The 19,626-nt window shown below is 31.7% G+C and overlaps 3 protein-coding genes across 3 annotated transcripts; all 3 read right to left on the bottom strand.

The window, feature by feature from the left end:
* Positions 1-30: 30 nt before the first annotated feature.
* Positions 31-4,272, bottom strand: DFA_02902 (tenascin C; the record flags this gene model as incomplete). Its single annotated transcript, XM_004362452.1, has 10 exons — positions 31-989; positions 1,060-1,515; positions 1,603-2,451; positions 2,511-2,839; positions 2,906-3,040; positions 3,108-3,185; positions 3,261-3,332; positions 3,409-3,849; positions 3,958-4,078; positions 4,161-4,272. The coding sequence occupies 10 exons, from the start codon at positions 4,270-4,272 to the stop codon at positions 31-33; spliced, it is 3,552 nt and encodes a 1,183-aa protein (XP_004362509.1).
* Positions 4,273-4,561: 289 nt separating this feature from the next.
* DFA_02901 (uncharacterized protein) lies at positions 4,562-9,030 on the bottom strand (the record flags this gene model as incomplete). Its single annotated transcript, XM_004362451.1, has 12 exons — positions 4,562-5,463; positions 5,559-6,002; positions 6,069-6,686; positions 6,732-6,920; positions 7,136-7,284; positions 7,418-7,555; positions 7,652-7,717; positions 7,812-7,889; positions 8,006-8,485; positions 8,602-8,706; positions 8,802-8,826; positions 9,024-9,030. The coding sequence occupies 12 exons, from the start codon at positions 9,028-9,030 to the stop codon at positions 4,562-4,564; spliced, it is 3,201 nt and encodes a 1,066-aa protein (XP_004362508.1).
* A 377-nt stretch (positions 9,031-9,407) lies between these two features.
* Positions 9,408-19,611, bottom strand: DFA_02900 (EGF-like protein; the record flags this gene model as incomplete). The annotated part of the gene is made up of 20 exons (XM_004362450.1): positions 9,408-10,306; positions 10,402-10,869; positions 10,992-11,795; positions 11,914-12,245; positions 12,346-12,486; positions 12,563-12,703; positions 12,781-13,257; positions 13,350-13,419; positions 14,137-15,015; positions 15,095-15,547; positions 15,627-16,478; positions 16,565-16,875; positions 16,959-17,093; positions 17,170-17,241; positions 17,330-17,404; positions 17,580-18,050; positions 18,156-18,260; positions 18,364-18,388; positions 18,455-18,519; positions 19,604-19,611. 20 exons carry the CDS (start codon positions 19,609-19,611, stop codon positions 9,408-9,410), a joined length of 6,783 nt encoding a protein of 2,260 aa, XP_004362507.1.
* Positions 19,612-19,626: the final 15 nt, after the last annotated feature.

The following is a 19,626-nucleotide window of genomic DNA, read 5'->3' as shown; positions in this document are numbered from 1 at the left end:
GTACTGTTGTCATGGGTGGTGTTTAACTGTTCACCACCTCTCAAGTTCAATCCGGGTCTTATATCTTTTAAGATTTATATTGTCAAATGTTTTCAGCTTGTTTGTAATATGTTTGTTAAAGGCTCTTTTCTTTTGTATCATTTTGTAGGTGAGGAATGAAGCAACGGCAATAGCTATAGCTCCAACACCTCCAACAACTGCACCAACAATAATACGCCATGTATCTGATTGTTTGTCATTGCCACAACCACTGTCATTTCCCTTATCGATGAGTAATGGAGTGAAATCAGGATCGAGAACACATTCATGACATTGTGGGAAATTAATACCTATCATTGCAATTGATTGTTCATCATCTCCACCATCCAATTGTGTTGATGATATGAGTTGTGTTTGTGAATAGGTTGGTCTACCATCTGATAATGCAAAATCAATAAATCTACCATTGAATTGTACGTTATCCTTGACAACTCTGAGGTATTGTAATGATGATAACGAGTCGTATGTTAATGGTTCCACGTTTTTATCTTGACAATCATATTCTACAGTTTGATTGTTATTAATTATTGTTCTAAATACAACTCTGAGTGTTGCCAAATTGGATGAATATTGCCAGTTGGTGATGTTGACTGCCAATTTAATAGAATTGGGATTGATATGAAGTGTTTGATCACCAAATTGAATATCTCTTGATTGTGTTGAAAAGGAAATGGTTGATGATACCAATACTGATTGGAATGAGGATGAAGAGGATGGAGAGGATGATGAATTTGTAGTTGTATTTAATTGATAGTTGACAATGGTTATGATATTATTGCTTGATACATTTACATTCCATGAATAATTTGAAATAAATAATTCTTTGAGGATTGTATTACCATCCAAATCTAATTCTTGGATTGATACAATTTCAAATTGGAAATCAATTCCATCAATATCAAATGATATTGTTGGGTCCGTTGTATTTGGTTTGATTGTTGTATTGGAAACTGTATTATTTAAAATAAATAATAAAAAGTTAATAATTAGTTAACAATAATTTTTGTTAATTATACATACACTTTGTAAAACAATTATCATCAGGATTATAATTATCATCACATTGACATATTCCATAAATATCACATTTACCATGGCCATAACAATTGAATGTATCTTTTTCACATTTTTCTTGTTGAGTACCTGGTGATCCTCCTGATGTGGAAGATGTAGTAGTGGTGGTTGTTGTTGTAGTAGTTGATCCACCTCCATTACCAGTCGGACGTAATATCAATATATTCCTGGCAGTTGTATCTAAGCTATCTACTTGTAGTTGAACAGATGACAACCCATAATTTGGTGATTGATCAAGAGTACAATTCAATACCCATTGAGATTTATAATTAACAGTACAATCCAAAGTATTATTAATCTTGATTGTTGGATTTACTTGTCCAAATGGACCAAAATCACCATTCAATGAAACCAACTTGTTATTTGTTGAATCATAACTTGCTGAACTAATAATTGGATATGCTAATGTGTATTAAAAAGAATTATTTTTATATTAATTAGGAAAAGGAATTAAAAAAAAAAGATTAAACCATTTTTTAATTTACATACGTTTAGAACAATTATTATAAAAAGAAGGACTGGAACAAACACAGATACCATTATTATTACAACCACCATTTCCATTGCAATTATTTGTTGATTGTTGGCAAATATCTTTCATGGAAATTATATAAGAGGTGGAGAATCCATCAACGGTAATTAACAACTCTACTTGTTGATTTTCGATTGCCAAACCAGCTAGACATGTAATGACTGTTGAATTAATCGATTGTATAGGACATTGTGCAATCTCGGTATTTTCAGCCATAAATTTGACAGATGGAGATGAAAATGTATTTCCATAATTACCAGTCAAAGTGATAAGCGATCCTTGGGGTGATGGAACAGGTGTTACCGTGGTTACAATTGGATACTCCAACGTAAAGTCAAAATCTTTATATTGGGCATATTTTTCATTTAGGACGTAGGCAAAGTGTTCACCTGAAGAGATAGGAGGACACATGGCTATAAATTCTGTTTGCGAAAGTATAGTAGTGTTGCAATCTATTGTACCATCGATACGGAGTGTATAGACAAGGAAAGGATTGTACAAGTCCATTTTAACAGTTACAGATGTACCTGTTGGTTGTTGTTGAGCAATCACTGAATTGATGAAAATACCACCTTGGATGATTTGAAATTGAGCGTGTGGTGCCCCTTCAAATGTTCCTAAATCCAAAATAACTGGTGTAAGATTGTTTGGTACTTGGTAATTGAATACTATTTGAATCATGGTATTGGCAATTATTCTTCTTGTCGTGTAGTTTGCCGCCGAAACAAATCCCCATCCAATATTAGTTCCAGTAATTTCTACGGTATTATTCTTTACTAGAATCCTACTAGAATTGTCAATTTTATCTATAGTTAGATTGAATTAGTATTTGAACAATTAAATTCTTTTTTTTTTTTACACATACAATCATTACAGTTAACACCTGATGTTGGATAGGGAAGGCTGGTTGATACGGTAACTAGATTTGTTACATTTTTCCAACACCAAATGCAATCAGGTAGTGTTATAATACCAGTGTTCATGATATACAGCTGATGGATACAATAGTCTTCGGTGATAGGACCTGTAAATGTTGGATTGTTTTGTAAATCAAATTTAGTCAATCCAAGATTATTGTTAAAGATAGTCATGGGTATTGGTTCTAACAATTGGTTGTTTTGTAAACCCAATGAAACTAAAGAAGGTGGAACATCAATTGCAGGAATTGTTGTTAACTGATTGTATCCTAAATTTCTATAGAAAAAAAAAGATGAATAAATAAACTAAATTACAAAGTGGAAAAGGGGAGCAACACCTTACAAACTTTTCAAGGTAGGAGGATAAGAGGAGAGTGGAAAGTTGGTTAATGCCATCGATTGCAAAGAAAGGGAACCCAATGTTAGATATGCCGAACCAATTGGTGGTGAAATGGTTGATTGAGGTCCTGTGACTAACCTAAAATAAAATAGATGGTTAACTATTTATATACTACTTTGTTTGAATTTAAATTACGTTAACTTACAAAACTTGCAACGTTTCAGGATGATCGAGATTAATTTGACATTTATTATCAGTAATAGATCCCATTGAAGTACAAGTTCTAATGGGGATGATTAGTCAGTTTGTTAGTTATTTGTATCCCAATAAATTCAATATTTAAATGATTTATACATACAAATAAAATGGTAAAATAGGTATCTGGTGGTTGATTGTCAAAGAGGATCCAGCATTCATGAAATTTACCTCTCTAGAGTTTAATATATATATATAGAATGGTAATTAAAAAATGTATGTATTATAAATAAATTTATAAATGTACTTACAAGGTTGAAAGTTTGGGGAAACTCTGAGGGGTTAAATCTATGATAGAGTTACTAAAATTCGAATTTTTAATATACATATGCGTCAACTCTGGGAGATACAATGTATCGTCAAAGGATATTAACTCGAATGGTCCTTCAAATTTTATCGACCATGGGGTAGAGTTGTTTAAAAAGTTTGATGGAATACTTTTGGCCTGGGTACCAGAGATTGAAAAGGTGGCAAGTTCCGGAAAGCCTGTAAAGTCAGATGGCAAGTAGGTTAAAGATGCATCAACAATGTTAATATCTCTCAAAGTTTTTAGTGATGTCATTCTATCCATAATATTGAATGGTGGCAAAGAAGATGCCGATACTTCAAACACTGTCAACTTTGGAAAATAAAGTGTCGTTAAACTAGAATTCGGTTGACCAGCACCTGTAAAAGTAGATAACATTATCTGTCTAACATAAAATAAAAAGTATAATATTAATAAATATTGATTAAAAAACAGAGCTAGGCAGTAATAATAATAATAATATTTAAAGGGGTTAACCTGATAATGTTCTTACATTCTAATAACATGTAAATATCCATCCGGGAATGCCGAACACGTAAACACAGCTCCACATAATGTTTGATCTTGCTGTGTTGTTAGACCATAAACTCTTATAACAAAAACAGCTGATTCAACTAAAATTGTAATAAATAAATAAAGAGTATACAATTAGTTTTGAAAATCTCGAATTATTATTAGTATAGTTAAAGCACTTACGCTCAAGAGCGGGAAGGAGAGGTTGCGAAACTACATTTGTAGAACCAAGTAAAACTGTTGAAAAGAAAAAGATAAATACATATAATACAAATTTACTGTTGATGTTTGCCATGATCGTGCTTTTAGTGGTTACAAACAATAGTTTTAAAACAACCAGTGGATGATCATACCACGATCACCACAACATTACCAAACCCAAATAATTATTACAGATCATGATATGATCCATATTGATGGATGTGTGCGCCTTGGTGATATTTATTAAATAAAAATCTATCAAAACGAGGAATAAAACTCGTCATACGAAGATCACGTGATCTTGTTAATTTGAAATATCTAGATTTCGAGATTAATTGTTATCTCGAGATAAATTTCATTCAGAAGTGGAGCAATGCTGTTTATTAATTGTTCTCGATATTCTTTAACTTATGAGATATGCTTTGGTCATAATTTTTAGCTTTCATTAACTTTTTGTAGGTGAGGAATGAAGCAACGGCAATAGCGACAGCACCAACACCTCCAACAACTGCACCAACAATAATACGCCATGTGTTTGATTGTCCTTCCCCACATTCACTCTTGTCGATGAGTAATGGTGAGAAATCAGGATCGAGAACACATTCATTACATTGTGGGAAATTAATACCAATCATTGCAATCGATTGTTCATCATCTCCACCATCCAATAATTGTGTTAATGATATGAGTTGTGTTTGTGAATAAGTTGGTCTACCATCTGATAATGCAAAATCAATAAATCTACCATTGAATTGTACATCATCTTTGACAACTCTGAGGTATTGTAATGATGATAACGAGTCGTATGTCAATGGTTCCACGTTTTTATCTTGGCAATCATATTCAACTGATTGGTTGTTATTAATGATTGTTCTAAATACAACTCTGAGTGTTGCCAAATTGGATGAATATTGCCAGTTGGTGATGTTGACTGCCAATTTAATTGAATTGCGATTGATGTGAAGTGTTTGATCACCGAATTGAATATCTCTTGATTGTGTTGAAAATGAAATGGTTGATGATACCAATACTGATTGGAATGAAGACGGTGGAGAGGAAGAGGAATTTGTAGTTGTATTTAATTGATAGTTGACAATGGTTATGATATTATTGCTTGATACATTTACATTCCATGAATAATTTGAAATAAATAATTCTTTGAGGATTGTATTACCATCCAAATCCAATTCTTGAATTGATACAATTTCAAATTGGAAATCAATTCCATCAATATCAAATGATACTGTTGGGTCTGTTGTATTTGGTTTGATTGTTGTATTTGTGACTATATTTAAAAATAAAATAAAATTAGTTTAATTAATTTTCTTCATTTGATTGATATAATTATTAAATATACTATACGTCATTAATGATACATACACTTTGTAAAACAATTATCATCAGGATTATAATTATCATCACATTGACATATTCCATTAATATCACATTTACCATGTCCATAACAATTGAACGTATCTTTTTCGCATTGTTCCTGTGGAGTGAGTGATGGTCCTCCTGATGTTGTGGTGGTGGTTGTTGTAGTAGTTGATCCACCTCCATTATTAGGAGGACGTAATACCAATATATTTCTCGCAGTTGTATTTAAGCTATCTACTTGTAAATAAACCGATGACAACCCATAATTTGGTGATTGATCAAGAGTACAATTCAATACCCATTGAGATTTATAATTAACAGTACAATCCAAAGTATTATTAATCTTGATTGTTGGATTTACTTGTCCAAATGGACCAAAATCACCATTCAATGAAACCAACTTGTTATTTGTTGAATCATAACTTGCTGAACTAATAATTGGATATGCTATATCATAAATAAAAAATAATTAATAATTTAAATAATATTTAATTTTAATTTAAATTTACATACGTTTAGAACAATTATTATAAAATGCATTACTTGTACATATACATTGTCCATTCATATCACATAGACCATTACCCGTACAATTATTTGTTGATTGCTGGCAAATATTGTTGAGGGTGATGTAAAAGGCGGGAGAGGTGTATCCATCGACGGTCACATATACTGTCACCAGCTCATGGGCGATTGGGATACTAGTCTCGCATACAATGGTCGACAGAGTGATTGAAAGGACGGTACAGGCTGTGGAACTAGAGATTGTTGTCAAGTTAACATAAGGACCGTTTAAATTGGCACCAAAGTTTCCAGTCAATGTAATATTGGTTCCCTGAGGTGCTGGCAGACGAGTAACAGCATTGACGACTGGATAAGTAGTCTCGAAATCAAACTCTACAGATTCCGAGAAATGGCCATTGGTCATGTAGAGCGTATGTGTTCCGGCAGTGAGTGGAGGGAGAGTACATATTAGTTCATCGGCAACTGTGCCATTGGTTAGAGTGACACATGGCACAGCATTAATCGTCACGTCATGTACAAAGAATGAATTGTATATTTTCATCGACATGAATAATATTGTGTGTGGGCAACTCTGCTCCGCTATGATTTGACCAATATCTACACCACCTTCAACAATTGATATTTGCGATATGGGGGCATTGATAAACATACCCAAAGAAATGTTGGTTGGTGTTGGATAAAATGGTACGGGTTGCTTAAAATCGATTAATAGTTGAATGTTGGGAATAATAGCAGTTATCTTGTATTGTGGAGTTGATACTTGACCAAACCCAATATTATTTCCATAAATAGTTACTTTACCAGCATTTGTTACTATTAAATTCGAATTTAAAATAGAAACTATAAAATATAAAAATAAAAAGTATTAATAATCTTTTTTTTTTTTTTTTTTTTTTTTAAAATGAACATACAATTACAAACAAAGTCAGGTGGTGGCAACAAATTGGTCTCGATGGTTACATAATCCATTCCTAATTTGGAGGTGTTATACCAGCACCAGATGCAGTCTGGTAGGGTTGTAACAGCAGTGTTTTTGATATATAAACGGTGTTTACAATAAGAGTTTGTGATGGGACCAACAAAGTTAAGGTTGTTGGTAAAATCTAGTCTGTTGAGTCCATTATTGTTGGCAAGGATTGTATCAACATCAAAATTAACCAGGTTATTATAGGGTAAATTGAGAAGTAACAGACTTGGAGGTACACTATAAGTGTTGGGATAGACTGTCAAAGCATTGTTTGGAAAATCCCTTTTGTTGTTGATAACAGTAAAAATTAATACATAAATAAACAAAATTGAATAAGAGATCGTTATTATATAAATTGCAATTAACATACAAATATTGTATTAGCGGGGGGTAAGTGGAGACTGGGACAGAAGTTAGACCGGAATAGGCAAATTTGAAATATCGGAGTCCGGAATACACAGATGCACTTACAGGGGGTGAAATGGTTGACGAAGGTCCAAGAATAGTTCTAAAAAAAAAAAGGAATATAAACACAAGGAATGAAATTTAAATTAGTATTCATTTTAATTATAATGGTGTGTAATGAATGTTTAATTAAACTTACAAATAATTTAAATAAGATGGACATCCAAATACAAAGTTACAAGTTGCGGTTTGGATTCCACAATATCTAGAATTAAAATAATATTATTATTATTATGTTAGAGATCAAACAATTTGTTTCGAATATGATATGTTAACATTAATAGTTATAATATACGTACATTGAAGTGGTGTTGGCAGGGCTGTAACAAATATCAAAATTTACATTGGAAACTGATCCAGCAATAGAATGAACTTGGCTAATTGTTAAATAAAAATAAGAGTTGTGTTTTAGATTAGATTAGTCAACACACATATTTATCTTGAATTGTTTCAAACATTTGCTGTGGCATGTCTGTTGGACTGTAATACTTACAAACCTGTTAAAACGGGAAATGATTGTGTAGTGAGATGAAATTTACATTGTGGACCACCAGTACAATTGGAAGTGACTGAATAAGCAATGAGAGATGGGAAATACGACAAAGTGTCGATAGTTATCGATTCGATTGGTTGATAGAGCGCTATTGTTTGTAGCCTAACAGAGTTGTTTAAAAAGTTTGGTGGAATGGCTGTTAAACCAGGATTTCCATTTAAAGTGACCGATGTAAGGTAGGGAAAATCGGTAAAGTCTGTTGGAATCACTGCTATAGTTGGATCGGTCCTAATATGAATCATCGTTATATTCTTTAACGGTTTGATATACTCTAAAAGAGACATGGACTTATTGGCCACGGTTTTACCAGATCCGTCATAAACGCCCAAGTAAAATGACATCAGTGCAGGTAGCTTTAGTGATGCGATAGCTGGGTTTGGCATACCAACAGTATTATTAATTGTTGATACTGTCATACTTCTATACTCATGAGTAAATAAAAAATAAATACAAATGAAATATATATATATATAAGTACAATCATATTATATCATCATGATTAATATATTATCACCTCATAACTAATCATAACATACATATTAACGATACGGTATTGTCCATCAAAAGTTTGATTACCGCATTGAAAAGTTGAAGTTACTGCACATAATGCTTGACTCTGTGGTATGTTTTGTCCATATTGTCTTTATAAATGAAAGAGATGTGAATGAGTAAGTACGTCGTATAAAGCACATAACTAGAGTGAGTGATTGATCATATGATCATAATGAATACACACCTAATAAGCCATATTGCTGATTCAACTATAATAATAAATATTGAGATCGATTTTAGGTATTAATACTATACTGTACTATTTAAATTGTTAAATTGAAATACTTGCGTTCTTCTTCTGGTATTTGTTGCTGTGAATGAACTACTAATGGGAAACTAGATAATAATAATAATGATACAATTACAAAAAAGATATAAAATACAATGAGAAAATTATTAAAAATACATTTCATTTTTATGAGTGTGTTTATTTGTAGATAAATTAGAGAGTGATTCAATTGTAACATAATTAATTGAAGTACAGCTGAAAGGAGGTTAGGATTGAACACGATCGAGATATTTATCGACCTTTAATTTATACATTTTTTATCCGAGACCATCGAACATGGTGGATAAAACTGGTGTGATGTTATCGGGGTGGAGTAGATTTCTGATCTTTTAAATATCTATACTTTTATAAATTTTATGGATCATCAATAGTAAATCGTGTAACTACGAGCCGATGAAATATCCTATTCACCTTAAAGAGTATACTCTACTCTGAGATATTATTTTATTTGTTTAACCACCATAAAATACTGGTACCAGTATGATGATTATTTTATTTATTTTATTGACCCATCCCTTTCATCTTGACGGATAAACGTTGGTCAAATATCTTACCCTTTCGTATTTTCAAATAGGTTAAGACTGACGCGACAATTATAGCAGCTCCACCAACACCACCGACGACAGCACCAACAATGATTCTCCAACTATCAGAGTGACCACATTCACTCTTGTCGATGAGTAATGGTGTGAAATCAGGATCGAGAACACATTCATTACATTGTGGCAAACCAACACCAATCATTACAATTGATTGTTCATCATCTCCACCATCCGATTGTGTTAATGATATGAGTTGTGTTTGGGAATAAGTTGGTCTACCATCTGATAATGCAAAATCAATAAATCTACCATTGAATTGTACGTTATCCTTGACAACTCTGAGGTACTGTAATGATGATAACGAGTCATATGTTAATGATTCAATTTGTTTATCTTCGCATTCATATTCAACTGATTGGTTGTTATTAATGATTGTTCTAAATACAACTCTGAGTGTTGCCAAATTGGATGAATATTGCCAGTTGGTGATGTTGACTGCCAATTTAATAGAATTGGGATTGATGTGAAGTGTTTGATCACCGAATTGAATATCTCTTGATTGTGTTGAAAATGAAATGGTTGATAATACCAATACTGATTGGAATGAGGATGAAGAGGATGGAGAGGATGAAGAGGAATTTGTAGTTGTATTTAATTGATAGTTGACAATGGTTATGATATTATTGCTTGATACATTTACATTCCATGAATAATTTGAAATAAATAATTCTTTGAGGATTGTATTACCATCCAAATCTAATTCCTGTATTGATACAATTTCAAATTGGAAATCAATTCCATCAATATCAAATGATACTGTTGGGTCCGTTGTATTTGGTTTGATAGTTGTATTTGTGACTATATTAATATTTAAAAATAATTAATTTAATTAGTAAACAGTTAAATTAATTAAATAAACAATTAAATAATTTAATAATTTTAATGATACATACACTTTGTAAAACAATTATCAACAGGATTATAATTGTCATCACATTGACATATTCCATTATTATCACATTTGCCATGTCCATAACAATTGAATGTATCTTTTTCACATTGTTGTTGTGGTGTATTTGATGATCCTCCTGATGTTGTTGATGTGGTGGTAGTGGTGGTTGTTGTAGTAGTTGATCCACCTCCATTACCGGTCGGACGTAAAATCAATATATTTCTTGCAGTTGTATTTAATCCGTCTACTTGATTATTTAATTGTAAATAAACAGATGACAAACCAAAAGGTGGTGATTGTTCTAAAGTACAATTAATTTGGAATTGTGATTTATCATTTCCAGTACAATTCAAAGTATTATTAATCTTTATCATTACATTTGTTATAGGATATGGACCAAAATCACCATTTAATGTAACCAACTTGTTATTTGTTGAATCATAACTTGCTGAACTAATAATTGGATATGCTAATTATAGTAAATAATTAATATTATTGATTTTAATAATTAATAGGTCTAATATATAATTTTTTTCAACAATGACATACGTTTAAAACAATCATTATAAAATCCAGTTCTATTACATATACAATCTCCTGAATGATCACAAACACCATTACCATGACAATTATTTGTTGTTAATGTACAGAGTTCAAATAGGGTAACGAGGTATGATGCCTGATAGCCATCGACATCAACTATGATATCTACTTGCGTGTTTACTATTGACATACCAGTCTCGCATATAATGGTCGTCGTTGTTACCGATTTGACGACGCATTGTGCAGTATCCATACGGCCATTAAGGATAGAGACTTGCAAGCCACTAACCAACGTACCAAAATTACCAGTCAATGTAATGTTTGATCCCAGAGGAGAAGGTAGACCGGTGACTTCTATGATGTTTGGATACGTAGCGTCAAAGGAGAATGACAAAGCTTGACTGTAATAATCATTCCAGACAGACAATTGGTGGATTCCACTTGTGAGTGGTGGCACTTGGCACACAAACTTATTCGATTGGGGGTTGGATATATTAGTGCATGTGGTGGAAGCATCGACGACAAAGAAATGTGAGAAATACGAGTTGTATTCGCTCATTGTTACAATGATAGTGGTTACATTTGGTGTTTGTTGGGTTGTGATGTTGCCAATTTTGACACCACCTTCAATCACGTTGATGTTGACTAGTGGTGGACTGACAAACGGAGCAAGTTTGAAAGGAAAGAGGGTTGGATATTGGTAAGCTTGATCAAATACTGCAACCATCTGATTATTGGGTATAATACTGGTCAGAGTATAATTGGGTGTTTGTACTCTACCCCATCCAACATTGCTACCTGTAAAATTAACAGTCTTATTACTTGTCACCAACATTGGTACATTAAGATTATCTTTTGAAAGAAAATCAAAAAAAAGAAATAAAAAACAACAGTTAGAAAGAAATTCTTTTAAAAATATTATTATTCATAATTATTATTATTATTGTTTATATCTCGATTGATTACATACAAGGACAAGTAAAACCTGATGGAAGTGACAAATCAGTTTCAAAAACAACAAAGCCTGTTGTTCGATATTCTTTATAACACCAAAAGCATGGTGGTACCGATGGAATTGACGTGTTACGAATATACAGTTGATGTTTACAATAGTTGTTATTGGAAAGGGGTTGGTCCAGGCCGAGGTTGTTTTCAAATGATAATACTCCACCATTATTATTTGAAAAGATCGAGTCTATGTCAATGACACCTGTCAATTCATTATCTGCAACCATAAAGTTGCTTACACTCTTTGGTACTGGTAAAGGTGAAACTGTTGTGAATTTATTATTTGATAAATTCCTATTATTAAAATATAAATGAAAAGTATTAATTAATTAATGATTATTATTATTATATTATATTATTACTATATAAAATATTATTTTTTAAAAATACATACAAAACAACTAATTTTGGAGGGTAACTCTGAACTGGCCAGCTAACTAAATCCATATAACCTAGTGTAAGAAACTTTAACTCTGGGAAATCCGATCCTACAATAGGAAAGGGTGATAAGGTAGACTGATGTCCTCTAACCGTTCTAGAAAAAAAAGTAAATTGAGTAAAATGATCATACAGTTTGACTGTTTGTATTTCTTTCTTTATACAATACATACACAAATTGTGAACTTTGAGGATTACCAATTACCAAATGGCAATCCCCTCCATTTTCATCTAGAGCACCGCAATACAATGAGTTGAGATTCGAAATTGAATGATAAACCGTTGTATTTGATCCTGGTAAACTAACAATATTACTATATTCAACAACAAAACAACAAATGTTGTTAATATATATTATATAATTGAAATATATATATACTTATCTACTTACCAATTTTCCAAAATTGGAAATGATTTTGTTGTAATGTTGAGGAAATGTAATCCAAGACTAGCAGTGGTACGATTTGAATGTATTTGTAGTGTCTTTAAAGATGGGAAATTGTATGAATCGTCAATGACTATCGATTCGATGGGCGCCAGGAATTGGAGGAAATTCAGTTTGATCGAGTTGTTTAAGAAACCCTCTGGAACGGCACGTATGTTAATAGAATCCACAGTAAACATTTCAAGTTTAGCACGTGAATCAAATCCTGTTGTTGGTAAATACGTCAAGGAAGGGTCGGAAACGATATTGATAGAGGTCAGATTCGTCAATGGTCTCATGTACTCTAATAAATTGATGGTCTGATTGGCAACCTGTTTTGAAGGATCCTTGTAAAGTAAGTTAAAGAGTCGCAAGTAAGGCAGATCCAATACAGTATTAGGGTCTGGTATTCCAACATTTGTAAAAGTGTTGACTATGATTGAACTAAATAGTAGTAAACATGAAATAACATTAATGAAATTGAATCTCACAAGAACACACCAAGCGTGATTAATCATCTTTCTAAGATATCTTACATTTGAGTGATATGAGTAAAACCATCAGGTAAATTCTCACAAAAGAAAACTAATGAACATAATCTATTATCTTGAAATGTAGTAAGACCATATTGTCTAAAATATCAATACATAGAAATATAGAGTAAGTAAACAGAATATTAATATTAATTCAATTCATATATATGAATATCTCCCTTCCTCTCTATAAAATACAAACCTAATAATAAAAACTGCTGATGCGACTGTAGTGTATAGTTTATAATTAATTAATATATTAATACAACAAAGTAATGAATGATAATGTGATAATAATCTTCTAACTTACTTTCACTAGGTGGCAAGTTTGCTTGTGTGTACACCACACTCGTGAACATCAAAAAAAGCAGCAAAAAATTAAAAATACAACAAGTACCTTTCATTATTACTTATTAATATTGATACAGATAAATATAAATATTGGGTGTAGAATAATTTCGTATCTACAAACTTTGAATATCATATCGCGCGACGAAGATGGTTGCAAAATGAAGATTGGGGAAAAGATCAAATAAATCTCCACATCCCTGAATCAAGTCGCTAGTTGGATATTTTTTAAAATAACTAGATATTTGCAGCGGATAAAATATTGGATCGAGTATCGGTATTATGATCCAAACCAAATCGACGACGACCCACCTTGGTTTATGATAATTTGACTTTTAATAACTACTAAAAGAATCTAATCTCACTCACATTTTATTACTTTGTGTGTTATTAATAAGGTCATTTATTTATTTATTTATTTAGTTGATTTGTTTTAATTTACTTTGAACATGAGCATTAAATTTGTTTCTTTTTTGTATCTTTTTAATAGTGATTATTGATGCAGTAACAATAGCTACAGCACCAACACCACCAACAACTGCACCAACAATAATACGCCATGTGTTTGATTTGGAGTCATCACCACAACCACTATCATTCTCTTTGTCGATGAGTAATGGTGTGAAATCAGGATCGAGAACACACGACTTGCATTGTGGGAAATTAATACCAATCATTGCAATCGATTGTTCATCATTGTTGGGATGTTGAGACAATGATATGAGTTGTGTTTGTGAATAGGTTGGTCTACCATCTGATAATGCAAAATCAATAAATCTACCATTGAATTGTACATTATCTTTGACAACCCTAAGATATTGTAATGATGATACCGAGTCGTATGTCAACGGTTCCACGTTTTTATCTTCACAATCATATTCTACAGTTTGATTGTTGTTGATGATTGTTCTAAATACAACTCTGAGTGTTGCCAAATTGGATGAATATTGCCAGTTGGTGATGTTGACTGCCAATTTAATAGAATTGGGATTGATGTGAAGTGTTTGATCACCAAATTGAATATCTCTTGATTGTGTTGAAAATGAAATGGTTGATGATACCAATACTGATTGGAATGAAGAGGATGGAGAGGATGAAGAGGAATTTGTAGTTGTATTTAATTGATAGTTGACAATGGTTATGATATTATTGCTTGATACATTTACATTCCATGAATAATTTGAAATAAATAATTCTTTCAATACCACTGCATCCAAATCCAATTCTTGAATTGATACAATTTCAAATTGGAAATCAATTCCATCAATATCAAATGATACTGTTGGTGATGTTGTATTTGGTTTGATTGTTGTATTGGAAACTGTATTATTTAAAATAAAGTAAGAATATTTTTGTTAACAAATACAAAAAATTATTTAAATAATTTTAATGATACATACACTTTGTAAAACAATTATCAACAGGATTATAATTATCATCACATTGACATATTCCATTAATATCACATTTACCATGTCCATAACAATTGAATGTATCTTTTTCACATTGTTCCTGTGGAGTGAGTGATCCTCCTGTTGTTGATGTGGTGGTAGTAGTGGTTGTTCCTCCATTATTATTTGTAGGGGGACGTAAATATAATATATTTCTTACAGTTGTATCTATGCTATTGGTAGCAGAATAAATTTCTAGATGAACAGATGACAGTCCATAATTTGGTGATTGACCTAAAGTACAATTAATTAATTGCTGTAAAACAAAACTAACTGCACAATCCAAAGTATTATTAATCTTGATTATCGAATTTGTTATTGTATAAGGTCCAAAATCACCATTCAATATAACATTTTTTGTATTTGTTGAATCATAACTTGCTGAACTAATAATTGGATATGCTAAATTAAAAGTAAAGTAAAATAAATTATTATTATTTAAATAATTAGAAATCTACTCTTATAATTTTAATTTACATACGTTTTGAACAATCATTATAAAATGCATTACTTTTACAAATACAAACACCTTGAATTGCATCGCATTGACCATTACCTGAACAATTATTTGTTCTTTGTTGACAAATATACTGAGGAGTAATGATAAATGTAGTGTTGATTGAATTAATCTCGACAAGTACTCGGGCATTATTGGATATAGCTATGTTTGACTGACAAATAATTCTATTTTCCTCCATTACTTTAATGTCACACTCGGCAATCGAAGCACCACCAGACTGGTCCATGAACGATATGGATGGATTGATAAAGTTGAGTCCGAAATAACCAGCCAATGTGATGTTGGAGCCCATTAGAGCAGGGAGTGGAGTGATCGCATTGACAACGGGGTACGAGAATGTAAAGTTGATTGGCATGGCTTGCTCGTAGAACGAGTTGTATATTCTAACCGTGTATACACCTGTCGCGAGTGGAGGTACAGTACAATCGAATCGCAACGGAGCAATGTCGGTAATGTTGGCGCATAGAGTGGTGCCAATAAGAACGGTGTGACTAAAATACGGGTTGTAGGAGATCATATGAAATTTGATAATGGTGCTGTTACCCGTCTCTTGTGCACTGACCGATTGGATGCTGACAATACCCTCAACCACAGTTACATTGAGTGTAGGTGGGTTTACGAATGAAGAGAGTTTCAATGTATAGTTTGTTGGATTCATCGGTATTGTGTCCACAGATAAATGCATTTGAGCGTTTGGAATCATTTTTATAATTCTATAACCAAAATCTTGGTGACCATATCCCAAATTTTCTCCTGTAATAATGACAGATCCCATATTTGTTGCAAGTAAATTAGAAGCTGCATTAATTTTAACTAAGTATAATATAAGACGAATAAATATTAATATCAATATTAATGTTAATTAATTAATTTAATAAGTTAGTTTATCACCAACTTACCAACACAATTAAAATTCGCTGGACGTTGTAAATCGGAGATTAAAACACCAGTAAGACCTGAATAACACCAGAAACAATCTGGCACCGTGGTAACTGCTGTCGATAGGATAGATATTTTATGTTTACAATACTGATTTGTGATAGTTGCAAAGTTTGTATTACCACTGAGTTCTAAAAGGTCGAGTCCATTATTATTGGAGAACATGCTAAAATCCAAAGTGGTAAGTAAATTATTTTTTAATCTCAAAGTTTGTAAAGATGCTGGTACTGGTAAACTTGGAATAGTTGAAATTGAGTTACCAATCAAATTCCTAATCATTAAAAATAAAAGGTTAGTTTAGATCAATTGATTCCATTAATTATATAACTAATCTATTTAAATAATCATGCATACAAAAGGGATAAAGGAGGGTAGGATGCTAAAGGAAATGTTGTCAACCCCATTCTTTCTAATCTTAAATCATAAAGCATGGAATATGAACTTGCGTCAATAGGAGGACTATAAGTAGATCCCTGACCTGAAATTTGTCTAAATTATAATAATAATATTAGAATATTAGGTTAAGGTTGAAACATATCATAATTAAATGATATTATAATCATACAAAATGGATAAATAAGAAGGATATCCTATCGTCAAGTGACATTGAGCACCATTAGAAACATCATTACAAACTCTAATAATAATAATAATAAATTAATAAGCAGGTTAGATCATGATGCATGGATACACATGAATGTCAATGTATTCTATCGAGTACTTACAATGCATTTGATCCAGTATTTATATTAATATAATAACCAACATTTATATATGAATTTTGAAGCATTTGTATCTCTCTAATAATAATAATAATAATAATAATAATAATAATAATAATAATAATAATAATAATAATAATAATAATAATAATAATAAAAATAAAAATAGTAATAAAAGATTATTATATAGTTTGTTGTTAATTAAATTAAATGAATGTTATATGAAGAGATAACAAACGATAGATAAACTTACAATCTACTTAAATTAGGATAGTATGTGGATGTTACATTAATAATACATGGACCACCAAGAATACAATTAGTAGTAAGTGTTAAATAATATAACTTTGGAAAGCTTCTATTCTCGATGATCGAAACTTGTGAAATGGGCTCATCGATGGTGATCGATACTAGCTCTGAATTGGCACCGTCTAAAAAGGAAGGAGGTATTACTGTCAGACCATTTCCACCAAGAACAATGGTGTTTAGTTTGTCAAAATTGATAAAATCAGCAGGAATAGCAGTACACGTTGGATCAGAATTGATAACAATCGATGTCAAATTTTTTAAATGTTTAATTTGTTCCAAGACATTCAACGATGGATTGGATACAGGTGTTCCTGGCACTGTAACGTCAACTCTGAATATCACCAGGGCTGGTAAACTAAGTACTGTAGTAGGTTCTGGTATACCAACATCTGTAAAAGAACCAACTAAAAATACTCTAAATTTAATTAATATTAATAATAAATCTTAGTATTATTCTTATGTGCTTCTTCGATCTTATCTCCACGAATATGCATATGATTTTATAAATATTTATAGTTACATTGCAGTAATACGGTATTGTCCATCAAAAGTATCAGTACCACATGTTATTTCTGTTGTTGTCGTACATAATGTTTGATCCTGTGCTATGGTTCGTCCATATTGTCTTTATTTTGCAATGATTAAATAGTAATTTATTAGTTGCTTGAACTGCATGCAGGTGATATCTCTATCTCTATCTCTATCTCTAAATATATACAGATACTTACCTAATTAAAAATATAGCAGATGCAACTAGTTTTATTGAATGATGAGATAATGTACAAAATAATAAAAAATTAATAAAAAACAAAAGTTAACCTTTATCTCTCTCATTTTTAACTAATCGATCAAACATACGTTCATCATCAGGTATTACTTGCGAACTTGTAAACGAAAATGATAGTGATACCAATACAAATATATAATATAATATTAATTTATTTGATATCATCATCATATATTTGTGTATATATATATATAAATATAGATAAATAGTACTAGATAGAGATATATGAGTTTATCTTTAAAGAGACCATTACTGATCAGTGGAAAAGTGTAGAGAGTGAAAGACGCGTAGGAGAACACTCAATTCCCTCAGACAGAAGACAACAATAATCAGACATATCAGGAAAGAAGATCTTGATTAAAACTTTGATATCTTTCTCTGAATCATATCTATAGGTCCGGAGGCAATAACAGTGGGCCACCCCTGTTATTTTACCTATCAACAATAGTAAGTTAAATCAAAAGTTATGATATTTTCAAGATTGAAATAATATCTTCAACGCTCGTCTCACATGGAAAGATATTTATGATTTTAAATGGCCATCTGACAATCATTCTATGGTTTATTAATAATCGAATCTCGTTCATAACCACACATATTATGAATCTAGATCTCTAAAGAATAAGGTACAATAATATTATTGTTACTGATATTTATTATCTATCTATCTATCTATCTATACTCTTTAGTTTGTTTGATATGGTTAAAGTCAACCCTAGATAGAAGTTCAAGCCACACCTTCCCTTCAACAACCACAACAACATATACCCAAAACAAGTAATATAAAGATAACGACTGAGAGAGAGAGAGAGGATAGGATGTATGCGAGATTATCATCACAACAAACAAAAGAACAACTTTACCATCACATTCTCTCGAATTGGTAGTTCAACTGTCTAATCACCACACGACACATATACCAAAGCCAAACAACATAAACCAAAGCAAAATCAACAAGCAACCGAAATAATATAGTGATTTATATCGATCGGTGGTTTGTGTCTGTCGATGCATAACTATGGCGTGGTGCTGACTGCCATTTTTTGACCCAAAGAAATTGGCTTTGATTGATTGTTGGCATCGATCGGACAATGCATGCGATGGGAATCACTCAAAATGATGTTTAGTCAACCAACTGTCGCCAAAGTGACATCATTTAAAAGGTGTGATAAAGTGTATACTTTGACATTCATAAATTAAAATA

The sequence above is a fragment of the Cavenderia fasciculata genome, assembly GCF_000203815.1.
Source record: "Cavenderia fasciculata unplaced genomic scaffold Scf_Dfasci-G-b-205a01.r1-3, whole genome shotgun sequence".
In the NCBI taxonomy this organism is placed as follows: domain Eukaryota; phylum Evosea; class Eumycetozoa; order Acytosteliales; family Cavenderiaceae; genus Cavenderia; species Cavenderia fasciculata.
This window is presented reverse-complemented; position numbering and strand designations above follow the sequence as displayed.